Source organism: Rattus norvegicus, chromosome 11 (assembly GCF_036323735.1).
Source record: "Rattus norvegicus strain BN/NHsdMcwi chromosome 11, GRCr8, whole genome shotgun sequence".
In the NCBI taxonomy this organism is placed as follows: Eukaryota; Metazoa; Chordata; class Mammalia; order Rodentia; family Muridae; genus Rattus; species Rattus norvegicus.
This window is the reverse complement of record NC_086029.1, coordinates 83,989,769-84,004,346: the sequence shown is the minus strand read 5'-3', so window position 1 is coordinate 84,004,346 and position 14,578 is coordinate 83,989,769. Positions and strand designations below refer to the sequence as shown.

General features: G+C 51.2%; 1 protein-coding gene across 2 annotated transcripts; it reads right to left on the bottom strand.

The window, feature by feature from the left end:
- Positions 1 to 3,525: 3,525 nt before the first annotated feature.
- Cpn2 (carboxypeptidase N subunit 2) lies at positions 3,526 to 13,404 on the bottom strand. 2 transcript variants are annotated; one of them, NM_001107085.3, is made up of 2 exons: positions 13,304 to 13,404; positions 3,526 to 5,483 (listed from the first exon to the last, which is right to left on the bottom strand). In NM_001107085.3, the coding sequence occupies exons 1-2, from the start codon at positions 13,367 to 13,369 to the stop codon at positions 3,852 to 3,854; spliced, it is 1,698 nt and encodes a 565-aa protein (NP_001100555.2). In that variant the 5' UTR covers positions 13,370 to 13,404; the 3' UTR covers positions 3,526 to 3,851. The 2 variants fall into 2 exon arrangements, with proteins under 2 accessions (NP_001100555.2, XP_063126561.1); XM_063270491.1 differs by lacking the exon at positions 13,304 to 13,404 and adding an exon at positions 10,382 to 10,404.
- Positions 13,405 to 14,578: the final 1,174 nt, after the last annotated feature.

Genomic DNA, 14,578 nt, shown 5'->3' with positions numbered 1-14,578 from the left:
GCCCCCCGAGGCCAGGCTTTCCTCTGCATCTCCCACCACACCCACCCACGTGGCCCCTCTCCAAACCCTTCTTTAACTGGACCCTGTTGGTAGCTTTTGAAGGGCTACATTCACCAGCTCTCTCCACTGCATCCCTGTTATGGGGTTATTCACAGGAGAGACTGCTCAGACATGGGTTTGAGCCAAGAGAAAGTCTTTAGTAGCTGGCCGGCGACTACACTGGGTATTCAGGATGGCAGCGTATCCCTGAGCCTCTCTCAGGATGAGCTTTTAAGCACAAAAACCGTGTTCCGAGTTGACGTGCTTCAGTTGACAAGAGCGGTTAGCCAGAAGCAGAGCTACAGAAGCCAAAAAGCAAGGTTAGAACATTTGGAGACTTCCCAGAACTGTGTACGTTGATGAACCAGGCTTTTATTTTAGTTTTGGCAAGTGCGTTGTCTGTGTGCTAGTTTTACAGCCTTGTATCATGGAGTCAGTTGTGCTAAGGTCAGGGCCCTGTCACGCCACTGCACATGAGCTTCCTGTAGAATCGATGTAAAGTAGAACCCATTCTGGTTTCATCTTCATTCCTGTAATTCACCGTCGGGACTTTTAGTCCATCTGGGCATGTGCTGTTAAGCTGCTGAAATCGTCTAGTTCCATTTCCTTAGCATCCCTTGACCTGTTGGTTCTCATCTCTAGCCAGACACTAACTTAAGCTATTTCCCTATTTCCTTAGCTTCCTGTTCTGGGCCAACTGCTTGAAGCATAGCAAGGGCATGTCCCGCCTCTGTGTAAACTCTTTGCAGAATCCTTAACAAGCATGGATTCCTCAAGTAGGCTGGAGAGATGGCTCAGCAGACGAGTGCCTTTGCAGAGGGCCTGGCTTCTGTTCCCAGAATCCTTACCACCACACCCAGGCCCAGAAGCCCAGAAAGCCTGGTGGCTGCTCTGGGCTCCAAGTCTTGACCTTCATCCACTGTTCTCACTCCTGGCTCCAGTGGCCGGTTCTACAGAACGTTGCCCTGCCCTCCCTGCTCCAGTATTTAACTCCCATTCTAATCAGCCTGTGGCTTCCTCGAGGCCAGGTATCCACAGGCCTCCTGTGCTGGATAGTTTTGTCAATTTGTTCAAGCCAGGGGCATCTAGAAAGGGAATCTCGGTTGAGAGAATGCCTCCATCAGATTGGCCAATAGGGGCCTTTTAATTACTTATTTATTGTTGTCATCATTATTAATGCTGAGACAACATCTCACTGTGTATTCTGGCTAGACTGGAGCTCTCTATGTAAACCAGTCTGGCCTAGAACTCACAGACATCCACTTACTTCTGCCCCCCAAGGTGCCGGGATTAAACACATGTGCCACTATGCCTAGCATTGGGGCTTTTTTTTTTCCTCTCCTTCTTTCCACTTCCGGTCCTGCCTTGACTTCCTGTCCTGAGTTCTCACACTGATGGACTCATTTACCCAATAAGCCCTCTCCTCCCTAAGCTGGCTTCGTTGGCTCAGTGTTTTATCAGAACAGAAACACAACTAAAATACCTCCTGAATGTCAAGACCTCGGCACATCCACACACAGGCCTCTTGGGTTTGGAGGTAAATTCCATATACTCCTGTCTGATTTCTCCCCTGGGCCAGGAGCTGCTGGGGTGGGGTGGGGCACAGTGCATTAACTTGGCCTTTCACTCTGCAGCCCCGAAACCAAGCAAGAGGTTGTGCAACATTCTAGGGGGGTTGGGGATGGGGTGAGAAAGGGAAGATGAGAGAGAGTCTTCACTGGCCTGAGCGTGGGGAATGGGAAGGTTTGAGAACAGGGGTTGCAAGAACAGAAGGTGGGAATTAAGAGTTGGTGGGTACACAGTTTTCATGTGCTGTGGTTGATGGGGTAGAGGAAGTGCTGAGCTTAAGAGGCAGATGTGAGGCCATTGGTGCTGAGGGGCCACCCAGTGAGTGGCGGCTGAGGAAGACCACCAGCTGGGACAAGGGAGACATCTTAGAAACCAGGGAAGAGCTGTTCAATGGCTGAGCATCGCAGAGTCAGATACCCTGAAAGCCATGACAGAGAGCAGCTACCCAAGTCACCAGGGGTGACCACCTCCTCCTCCTCCTCCTCTTCCTCCTCCTCTTCTCCCTCCTCTTCCTCCTCCTCTTCTCCCTCCTCTTCCTCCTCCTCTTTCTCCTCTTCCTCCTCCTCCTCTCCTTCCTCCTCTTCCTCTTCCTCCTCCTCTTCCTCCTCCTCTTCCTCTTCTTCCTCCTCTTCCTCCTCCTCCTCTTCTCCTCCTCCTCTTTCTCCTCTTCCTCCTCCTCCTCTCCTTCCTCCTCTTCCTCCTCCTCCTCTCCTTCCTCCTCTTCCTCCTCCGCTTCTCCCTCCTCTTCCTCCTCCTCCTCTCCTTCCTCCTCTTCCTCTTCCTCCTCCTCTTCTCCTCCTCCTCTCCTTCCTCCCCATCCTCCTCCCCCTCCCCATCCTCCTTCTCTTCCTCCCCCTCCCCATCCTCCTTCTCTTCCTCCTCCTCCTTCTCTTCCTCTTCTTCCTCCTCCTCCTTCTCCTCCTCTTCCTCCTCCTCCTCTTCCTCCTCCTCCTCTTCCTCCTCCTCGTCTTCCTCCTCCTCCTCTTCCTCCTCCTCCTCTTTCTCCTCCTCTTCCTCCTCCTTCTCTTCCTCTTCCTCCTCTTCTTCCTCCTCTTCTTCCTCCTCCTCTTCCTCCTCCTCTTCCTCCTCCTCTTCCTCTTCCTCCTCCTCTTCCTCCTCCTCTTCCTCCTCTTCTTCCTCCTCTTCCTCCTCCTCCTCATCCTCCTCCTATTCCCCCTCCTCCTTCTCCTCCCCCTCCCCATCCTCCTCCTCTTCCCCCTCCTCCTTCTCCTCCCCCTCCTCCTTTTCCTCCTCCTCTTCCTCCTCTTCCTCCTCTTTCTCCTCTTCCTCCTCCTCCTCCTTCTCCTCCTCCTCCTCCTTCTCCTCTTTTCCCCCTCTTCCTCCTCTTCCTCCCCCTCCCCCTCTTCCTCCTCCTCCTTTTCCTCCTCCTCAGTCATTTTCTGCCTCCTCAGGGAACAGCCATCTTGTGTGCTGAACAGGCAATGGCACACTGCCCTCCTAAGAGCCATGAAGCTGGGCTTTGCTCTAGGGCACCACCTTGCCTTGATTTCTCCTGGATGCAGCTTGAGAGGGGGCTGGAACAATCTCCCTTCCCCTCACAGCCCCGCCCTTCCCTTCCTTTTCCAGTCACCTCAGCTCCTCCAAAACACCCCTTTCCCCTCTCTAGCCACTAACTACAAAATTGGGACCAAGAAATCAGAACAGACTATTGATTTTTTGATCTATTAAAGGGACATGACCTCTACTTTATACAACTACAGTAGAGGTGAACACACCTCAAGGCTAGAACGCAGAACAGGGAGTGGGGTGGGGCTTAATGGTAGGAAAACACTGTGACGGGGTTATAACCTCTAGGCCAGTGGTTCTCCACCTGTAAATCGTGACCCCTTTGCCAAATCTCTACCTCCAAAAAAGTACTTGCATTGTCGCCCAAAAACAGCAGCAAAATCACAGTTATAAAAGTAGCAATGAAATAAATGTATTGTTGGGGGTCAGTACAACAAGAACTGTGTTCAAGGGTCACAGCATTAGGAAGGTTGTGAACTATCGTGCTAGACCATGGTGTGGTTCTCAAGGGGACCCTGGAAGATTTGAGGATGACCTCGTTAGGCCAGAGGTTCCAAGAGAGCACGGTGACGGAAGACAAGAAGATGTTAGATGAAGCAGGCCTCTCTCCTCTCTAACCTGGAGATGTGACATGTCCCTTACATTAGCTTCAGACATCCTGCTTCCTCTGCCCTAAGAGGTCGCTGGTCCAGGGCTTCCAAATCTCTCTGCTGCACCTAAGGCCCAGCAGCTTGAGCCTCAATAGACACAGTGACCCTCACGGAGCCACAGGTTGACCTCAACTCCCACTCCTGACTGGAATTGTAGGCCATTGCTGTGACATCTGAGCCCTCCCGGGAAGACAGTTGGATGTTCAGCCAGCGACACTGGGCCTCCTCGCAGGCAAGCAGCACAGTGCCCTCTGGGTTGCCGTAGATACACTGCCTGTGAGCTGCCCTTCCCTCCACAGCCAGATCCCAGCTGCCTGCTGGCTCCCTGTCATCTAGCCCCAACTGGCCTGGGTTGCCCGGACATACGAGCTGCTCCTGCTTCAAGTTTGGCACCAACTGGCCCTTGAGGTATGCCGGGCCTGCACAGAAAGTGTGGGTGTTGAAGATCCGGTCGTTGTAGAGACGGAGCCAGCTGGTGAGGTAGGACAGACGGCAGTCACACTGCCAGGGGTTGCCGAGCAAGGCCAGGTTGAAGAGGTCATAGTTGGTGTCAAAGATGCCCCCAGGGAGCATGGTCAGCTGGTTCCTGGACAAGTCGAGGAGCTGAAGCTTGGACAAGTTGTGAAAGAGAGTTGGGTGCAAGACCGTCAAGTTATTGCTGTCCAGAGAGAGTTTGACCAACTGCTCAAGATTCCTGAAGACATTCTCAGGCAGGTGGGTGATGGCGTTGTGGGAGAGCGTGAGGGAAGCGAGCTTCCTCAGGTTGGCAAAGCTGCCCTCAGGGACAGTCTCCAGCTGGTTGTAGGAAAGGGACAGGTGAAGCAGGCCTGGGTTGTGGGTGAAGAGACCGGCAGGCAGAGTCCGCAGTGCATTGTCCTTCAGGTTTAGAAAGGTCAGATTCCGCAGGGAGGAGAAGGCGGAGACCGGCAGGAGACTGATGGCATTATGCTGCAGCCACAGCTTCTCCAGGCTGAGCAGGTGTGAGAACAGATGTGGGGACAGCTCCGTGATGGCATTGCTGTCCAGAAAGAGCTCCTGCAGGCTGCCCAGATTGCTCAGCACTCCCTCGGGGAGCCTGGCGAACATATTGTCACTCAGCTTCAATATCTGCAGGCTGCTGAGCGACTGGAACATCCCCTTCGGCAGTTGTGTCAGGAGGTTCTGAGCCAGGTTGAGGGTTCTCAGATACCTCAGAGACTGGAATAGTCTCCCGGGCAAGGTCTGGAGTTGGTTTCCCTGAAGCTGGAGGGACTCCAGGGTGTCCATGTGGTGAAAGAGGTCCTCAGGCAGAGCCGCCAGCCTGTTAAAGTCCAGGGTCAGCTTCCCCAGTGAGCTCAGGTTAGAGAAGATGTTGGCACTGAGGTTAGAGAAGGGGCTGCCTGTGACCTCCAGGTCCTCCAGCCTGGGCAGTCCCCCAAAGGCATCAGGCTCCAGGTGATGGACCCGAGTGTTGAGGAAGACCACCTTGGTCAGGTTGGGACTACCGCTGAAAGCCCTGGTCCCCACCGTGGTGAAGGAAGTCTCCACAAAGACAATGTCTGTGACATGTGAGGGGATGTCCAGGGGGATAGCAGCCAGCTGCTCATCCGAGCAGAATATCTTCCTGTCGAAGCAGTCGCAGCCCACGGGGCAAGGCTGGGTGACTCTGACCAGGAGCAGGAGTGAGGCCCAACATAACCAGGCTCCCTGGAACATTTTCTGAATTCGAGGACAAAAAAACAAAGCAAAAGGAGTGTCTTTAAGAAGAGCATCATATTGCAGTGCCCAGAGCACCAGAGTGACCCCCAAAGGCAAGATCAGGCTGTGAGTGAGAATCGGTCTCTTGAAGGACGTGTATGTGTTTTGGGGGACAGTGGCTTGTGTGGTGCATTGCTGGGGGTGGAAACTAGGCCTGGTTTGTGACAGGAAAGCTTTCCCACCGAATCTCAGTCTCGGCTTACGGTCTTAGCAGCTCGCAAGGTGGTAACCCTACAGCAGCCATGTGGAGGGTGGCAGCCTAGTTCTCATTTCATGGAAGATATCGCCTTGCCTTCCAGATACCCCGCCAATTAGTGGCCAGGGCCGGACCAAGACTTGGATCTTCCGGAGTGTTCATGTTCTTCCCAGATTGGAAAATGATGTGGAAAGAGTCAGAAAGGGGAGCAAGAAGAGCATAGGTAGTGCGGGATTGTTGGAGATAACACGTAAATATGTGCAGATAAGCCCCAAATTGGGAATTCCTAACCCATAATCTTCCTGGGTTGCCAGATCTCAGCATATTTCAGGGTCTGGCTGAGAGCAGCTCCTGCCTGGTGCTTGTAGTTGGGTCAGCTAAAGGTAATACTGTGCAGGGGCTGGGCTCCTCGGAACTGTGCGGAGCACTGCCCTGCCCTCCCTGCCTGTTCCCACTGTCCCAGGGTCGGGTCCCAGGACCAGGGAAATTTCTAGGGTCCAGACACAAAGATTCTGCAGGAAACCTAGGGAGACCAAGATTTTAGTTTGCTATATTTCTATTAAAGGAAGGAAGGAAGGAGAGAGATGAGAGAGAGAGAGAGAGAGAGAGAGAGAGAGAGAGAGAGAGAGAGAGAGTCTAGCACAGTGTTTTGCAGCAGTGTGTGTGTGCCATTCACAACAATGTGTTCTGGAGGCCAGGGCAGAGATAAGGGCGGGGGTTTTAGTTTAAAGTTTAGTAGGCCACCTCCCCTGGAATAACTAGTAAGTTCAGAAAGTTCACAGCCAGTTTGTAATGTATTGAAAGGTCCTGGCTCAAAACAAGCCAACTACAAAAAACAAAACAGAAACAAAAACAAAACAAAACAAAGAAAAAGAAAACACACACACACACACACACACACACACACACACACACACGTGCACAAACATGAAAACAAAACCTAAAAAACCATCACATCTTCTAACAAGTCACAAATGAGTGACGTAGCCCACAGGTACATTTTGTTTAGTCCCTGGCGGTCTCATAGGTCACACATGAGAAGTGGGAATTTGTCCCGAAAGCCACATTTTAGAATTATCTGGAAACAATGGGTTCACATCCCCACCTGGCAAGACCAACTGGCGCTCAGTAGCCCCCCCCCCCCACCCTCAGAAGACATGCCCTTTGTGAGCCCTCGGTGGTGTCCGCTCACCTAGTCACATGACCTGCGGAGGTTCAAACCCCATGCGCTCAAATCCCAGACTCATGACTTTCTAGTCCAGTGACCTTAGACATGTTATTATCTGTGATTCAACTTCCTTATATGCAAACTGGGGATAATGACAGAACTGACAACGACGTGGTGATCGCGAGATCTAAATGTGCTTCATTTAGATCGGGGACACAGAGTAAACGAGCAGTTAGGAACCATGCTAACTGCTGTTAGGTTGCAAGATGCTGTCATTACAGAGAGAGTAGCTGAACAAAAGAAGTCGTAAGAAAATATCTTGTAGATAGAATACATTTGACTTTCCTGAAAATAAGAAAAATTAAAAAATAAAATAAAAGCAAGTAAGGCAAACCTCTGGCTGTTTCTCTGCTGCCCCCTGCTGGCTGGGGCTGACCCTTGCAGGCTCCACCTGGTCGATTGAGTGGAATTCCCCCAGGCGGTCCAGACCCGGTCTAGCAGCAGGCCAGAAACTAGACCTAGAGAGCTTATGAGAATAAGAGGCCAGGAGCTCTTAATGTTACCCATGCCAAGGGGTATCCAGTCACTGTTTCTGACTAATTCCTCTGGCCATTGGTACTCAAAGGAAGTTTCCAGAAAAAGGTCCCTCAGAATAAAAAGCTGTACAACTCAGGGAGGTGAGGGACCTGAGGCCTTTGCACAGGGATACTGTGGTGGTTTGAATACCCCACCCCCACCCCCACCCCCACCCCCACGAGACTCATGTATTTGGATGTTTGTTTCTCAGATAATGGACTGTTTGACGAGAGTTAGGAGGTATGGCTTTGTCGGACGAGGTGTGTCACTGGTGCCCACACCAAACCCAGTCTCTCATTCTGTCTGCCGCTTGTGGATCAGATGTAGCTCTCAGCTATTGCTCCAGCACTGTGCCTGCCCACCTGCCATGCTTCCTGTCCAGATGATCACAGGCTCACCTTCTGAAACTGTAAGCCACCCAGCCCCCCAACTAAATGCCTCCTCCTGGCACATTTGGTCACGGTGTCTCTTCACAACGACAGAACAGTAATTAGACAGTGACACAACCCAAGAGGCCCTCCACAGGCCACAGGCCTCCTAGCATTGCCAGGAGGAAATCTGGAGCCCTGGATGGACGTACCACAGAAGAAAAGCCAGGGCCTCTAGAGGACAAGCGTCACCACTGAGCCATCCAGTCTCATTCCTCTCATCCCCGTGGTGGCCTGGTGCCTCCTTCATGTACTGACCTTAGAAAACAAGGGCTTGGAGATGTTCCTGAGTAAGGCAACTGTCAAGAATCCAGACACGGAAGAAAACTATGACCCTTGGTAGCATAGAAATAAGGTGAAGCAAATCCACCCAGGTGTTAGAGGACCATCCGGCCCCCGAGGGGCTGAGGGGACATGGGGTTGGGAGGGAGTCTGAGAGGCTGTTTCCCCACCCCCAGCATTCTCAAACCTGCAACCTATGCAACGGAGAAACCTAGACAAGACCAGGACCAGGAAACCAGGACTCCCATAGCATGAGCCTCAGATATAAGGGGTCAGGATCCGACCCAGGTCTGTGCTCTGGGAATCTCTGCTGAGCCCACAATCCCACTTTGCTGAGCGTCGTGTCAGACTGAGAATAGGTACAGATCGGCAGGCTCACTCCTCACAGTGACAGGCCTGGGGTTAGCCCACCCGCCGTCCATGTCCTTTCCAACCTGAATCTTGTTGGGTTGGGTCTGGGCCGCCTTCAGTGTTCCTCGGGCAAGGAAAGGGCGTGTGCCTCCATGGCGGAGTCAACCTAGGGTCAGTGGCCTGAGGGAGCTACCCACTCTAGCTAGGTCCTAGTACCTGAGGCAAGGCTTAAGATAGCTATGCAGGTAGGCATGTGTCCTTAACCTTGTCACCCCTCTCGGTCCCTGGGGGTTTCCTGAGGAGACATCAGAACAAGGCTCTTTCAGGTTTAGGACAAGACCCTCCTTGTCTTTGTCTACACGAATGGAATGAGGAGGCAGAGTGAACATGATCCATTCCCAGCCCAAGACTCCTCCCCACTGCAGAGCACCGGAGAGTGGGCGAGAACTCCGTAGCCAGACACGATGGGCTCAAACCCTGACTAAGCCGTGTGCCGCGGCCAAGTGTCGTGATCGCTCTGTGCCTCGCTTCACCCTTAAAGCCCTGAGCACAGGATTACCTTCCACGTGGCCTCTCAGAAGGCTTTAATGAGAAAATACAGAGACAACCCCAAGCCCAGAGTTGGGTACGTTGTACGTCATCTGACCCGAGGGTGGCCACCATTCTCCTGAGCTTGGCAAGGGCCAGTTCTAGTCAGATGTCATCTCATGAGGTCAGGGGATTGATCCACGTGGAGCAGAGTGACCCCTCCCCCACAGCCCTGGTCCTAACACTTTTCCCTCTCAGTGGTGAAGGGCACAGGCTCACAGCCCTGACTTGGGTCCCCTAGCAATCCTTCAACAGTCACTGGGCACCCACTCCAGAGACAGTGGGGGTCTGCACCAGAGGCCACAGCTGTTGAAGGAGTATGCTATGCACTGAGAAAGACCCCTGAGTGGCCACAGCAGCGCCCCATACTCTAGCGAGGAAGGGGCACCTCGCCTCTCCTCCATTCTGAAACGTGAGTTTATTCATCTGACTGTTCTGGTTGACTGACAGCAAACAGCCCTCATCCTCTCCAACCGTACCTGTGATGGAGGGTACATCCCCCTGTGCTGTTCGACCTGTCATCCACCACAGGGCCAAGCCATGCCCCCTTCTCCAGGGTGCTGGGAACCCAGGGTCTGACCCCAGTGTGCCTGGTGCCACCTGTACTGGGATCTACCTCACCAGCAGGCTGGATACAACTGCCTGTTCCCAGGTCCCTGGGGAGCAAGAAGAAGAGCATCTGGGCCCCTGGCTGCTCCTCAGACTTGATCTCGTTTCCTCTAAGCCAGCAAACAAAACAAAGGGCTGAGGGCCTCAGGGGCTGTAGACTGTACCTTGCACAGGCCCTACCTCCAGGCCCACTTGAGACCCAGGGGTGGAGCAAACTCTGAGGCTCTGCCTCTGCACTGTTAATCCAGAACTGTGCTAACAACACAATCTTGACACCTAAAGCATAGACTGGCTGTCATTGCTAGTGTGGCCCTGAAAAGAGACTGAGGCAACAAACTATCAAAAAACAGAAGCTAAGGAGCTGGAGAGATGGCTCAGAGGTTAAGAGTACATACTGCTCTTACACGGGACCTGGGTTCCACTCCCAGCAACCACGTGGGGTGGCTCCCAACTGCCTGTGACTGTAGTTCCAGGAGACCCAGTGCCCTCTTCTGACTCCTGCAGGTACTTGCATGCATGTGGTGTAATACACTCATATGCACAGTTAATAAATAAATGAAATTTTAAAAAAGAAATATAACCAATAGGGCTGGATAGATGGTTCAGTGGTTAAAAGTGTATTCTGGAGGTTGGAGATTTAGCTCAGTGGTAGAGCGCTTACCTAGCACGCCAAAGGCCCTGGGTTCAGTCCTCAGCTCTGGAAAAAAAAAGTATATTCTAGAGGTGGCATATACTGCTCTTGCAGAGGACCACCACCTCCACGCACGTCAGTTTCTAGCCTCTATGTCAGTAATTCTAGCTCCAGAGAACCCAATGGCATCTTCTGGCTTCCACAGGCCATGTCATTCATGTGCACAGATACACACACACACACACACGCACACAAATACACACACATGCACACACACATACACACATGCATTAATGCATGCATACAATACACACATGTACACATACACACATGTGCATGCAGCATGCACACACCTGCATATACACACATCCCTACACACACATGCACACATACACACACATGCACATGAATACACACACATGCACACATACACACACATGCACACACCTGCATGAACACACATACATGCACACACATGCACACACATATACACACATGCATGCACATACTTGCATGTACATACACATGCACTAATGCACGCATACAAATACACACATGTACACATACACACATGTGCATGCAGCATGCACACACCTGCATATACACACATCCCTACACACACATGCACACATTCACACACATGCACACAAATACACACATATGCACACATACATACATATACACACATACCTTCATGAACACACATGAATACATATACAAACACACATGCACACGTACATACACAAACAGGTACACACAAATACACATGCATGCATACACACATGTGCACATGCACACATGCACACACCTGCATGTACACACATACATGCACACACATGCACACATGCACACATATACACACATGCATGTACACACATGTACATACACATGCACTGATGCACACATATAAATACACACATTCACACATACACACATGAGCATGCAGCATGCAGCATGCACACACCTGCAAATACACACATACCTACACACACATACACACATTCACACACATGCACACACACACACATGTATGTTTAGTGCTGCCCTCAGCTTCAGCTAGGAAAAGCTTCTTTCTGCAGTGGTCAGAAGCTAAGGAAGAGACTCATAACTGGTCAAAGTTCTGAGAATAAATGAGTACAGAGTGTTCAGCTCTGAACGGGGCATCTGCACATCAATACACCCCAAGACGAGTGAGGCTCAAGGGACATCTTGGAAGAGAGGGTGGAAAGAATTTCTGAGCCAGAGGAAGAAGTGCTACGGGGTTGGGGATTTGGCTCAGTGGTACAGCGCTTGCCTAGCAAGCACAAGGCCCTGGGTTCGGTCCCCAGCTCCGAAAAAAAAGAAAAAGAAAAAGAAAAAAAAGAAGTGCTAGGAAATGCTGACCTCTGGACAGGATGTGGATGTTGCCTCATGAATCCACTGCCACCCTGGTTACCTACCCAAGCCTGGCTCCAGGCCAAGACAGCAGGATTAGTCCAAGTTCCAGCAGGTAATAGTAACTGGACTCGTGAGTTATTTAAAAAAAAAATAAATAAATCAAAGACATGAAGGTGGGTGTGGGGTGTATTGGGGTATGGGGAGGGAGGGACTTGGGAGTGGGTATGATGAAGATACATTGTTCACATGCGTGAAATTGGCAAAGAATAAAAAAAGTTTCTATTTTTAAAAACGTGTTTCAGGGCATCCTTTTCTTGGATCTCCTCTCACCCTTGGTAATTCTTTCTTACTTTTCCTTAATAAATCTACATTGGCTCTGCTTTTAAAACATGTACATATTTTTTAAATATTTTAACATGATAAGCGTGTGTCTGTTTTAGGGTGAAGAAGAGAGCTATTTTATAAGACGGAGTTAACACAAGGTATAAAACACAAGGTACAGGTAGGTCCCAGGGCTCCCCACCCCACCCCATAAGGTGTGAGGCTTGACCCCAACCACAAACACCAACTCCAGTTCTGTAACTCTCGGATGGGGCATTGCCAAGGTTCAGGGAGCTTGGCTCTGTGCTGTGTTGGGTTTGTGCGAAAGCTGGCACTTTGATGTAAGAAGGCGTGGACTGGGTACTTCACTTTCCCACTCTGCCACGCCTCCAGCCCCTTGATGATGCTGCAATATGTCTGTGCCTACCCTTCCCTCTCTCTGCCTGCTCCTGTTCTACCCACCCTCTCAGACCAGTAGGAGTCCCCAACAAGCCTTTCTGGACTGTCCCTCCTTCACCTGGCCGGTCACTGGTGTCCTTTGCTAAGCACTGGGTTCTTCTGCTCTGTGTTCCCGTAGATCGTATACCAACCGAACCCCCAGGGGTCAGGCTCCTGCAGCAGTATTTTGGCTCTGTATCCCAGCACTTGGGTCAGAGATGGGCAAAGGGATGGCACCAGGCTGAAGGAATGGAATGTCTGTGGCACTCTATGACCACGCCTCTTCTCTTAACGGAGTGGGAAAGTACTTTGGCTCTGTCAGAACAGCCAGCTCTGCGTTCAAATCCAGACGCTGTACTTACTAGCCGCGTGGGCTCAAAGGGTTCCCTTCGGAATCTATCAAAGCCTTAATTTCCTCATCTTAATTAGAATCCTAGCCCTTAAGGTTAAAATTAGTTCCCGATTAGACAGTGCATTTAAAGTACTGCATAGTGCTTGACAAATAGCAAACACTCTATTTAGATCTAGGCTGAATGTGAGCATTGTCGTCCAAGCCTGGCATTCTGGGAGTGAGGAGACAACAGCACTAATTATGTCAGACCGCAGGCAGCACCCCCCAGGGTGGACCAGGATCTGTAACCACTCTGCCTGTCCTCATTCACACCTAGTGCCCCCCCCCCCCCCCCGAGAGTCAGACCAGGCCATCCACTCCAGGGCTGTCCCAGAGCAACAAGTCCCTTCCCAGTGTCCCAGTCAGGACCCTAAGCCAGATGTCCCCACATCCCCACAGACCCAGGAGGGAGGCAGGAGACCTACCGTGAGGGGCTGGGCAGGTGGGGCCAGAAGCCCTGGTTTTTCCTCGGAAACAGAAGAGAATTTCATGTGCTCTGCATTCAGTTGAATCCAGTCCCAACGCTGACCAAAGTCCTGGGAAGGGTTCCTCCCCTCAGGTGGATTGACCGTTCCCGGAATGTCACCAAGGTCACTTGGGCAAGGTCTATAAAGATTACAAAATGACCCTGACCAGCTCCCATAGACAGATGTCTAAGAGGACTAACATCCCACTGAGACCGTAGGCTTGGCATCTCTGGGACCCCAAGTATCCGCTAGCCCTGAAAAAGTGACTCCAAAAAACCAAAGTGTCTCCAGGCTACACTGAGATGAGGGTCGTTTCCTTGTGAACAAAAGTGTGGGCTAAGGCCACCCAGAGACCTGCTCAGAACTCAGTCCTGCCACTAAGACGAAACCTAAAACTTACCAGTCTCTCGTGTTTGCTGACTTGTTTATTTAATGAACTCTCTCTTTGGGGCATATATATCGCATGTGTGAATGCATGGGACAATTGAGCAAGTGAGATCATGAGTTAGGTGTGTGTGTGTGTGTGTGTGTGTGTGTGTGTGTGTGTGTGGTGAGCACGTGAGAGTAAGTGAAGTTGCGTGTGCATGCATACATACACTCGAATGTATTCTGTATGATAAAATTGAGAGTAACTATGTGTGGTAGGTATGGTCGAGTAAGGGACGTTTTGTGTGTGCATGCGCATGTGATTATATATATGAGTGTTCGTATGATGTAAGGTATGTGGCATGAAGGGACGGTCAAGAGAAGCGATGTAACACCCCAGTGTCAGGAGTCTGTCATCCAAGTCATCTGAGGCTGTCTAACCATTGCTCACCTTTAGAAAAACTGCTAGGACATATTTTTGCTCATGATCAGATGACACCCCATACTGGGAAGGTCTGACTGACCAATAGAAGGCATTTTCTCTCAGTACAAGAAAGAGGGAGACAACCAGGGATCTAGTACACCCAGACCCACGCTGGGTGGTGCCCGGCCTGGCAAAGACAAGATGGTGGCTTCAAGGAACGGCAGGGCATGGGACCGGCCTCTCTTGGGAGACTCACACCCAGCTCTGAGAACAACTTTGTATCCTGTGCCCTCAGGGCCTTGGCTGCTCAAGGAACACACCATGTTCTACTTGTCAAGATGCCAGGGCAAACAACAGGGATCTGGGTGCCGGAGCAGAGTTTGAATTCTGGCTTCTCAATTAATTAATCAAAACACAAGTGATTTGATCTCTACAAATCCCTG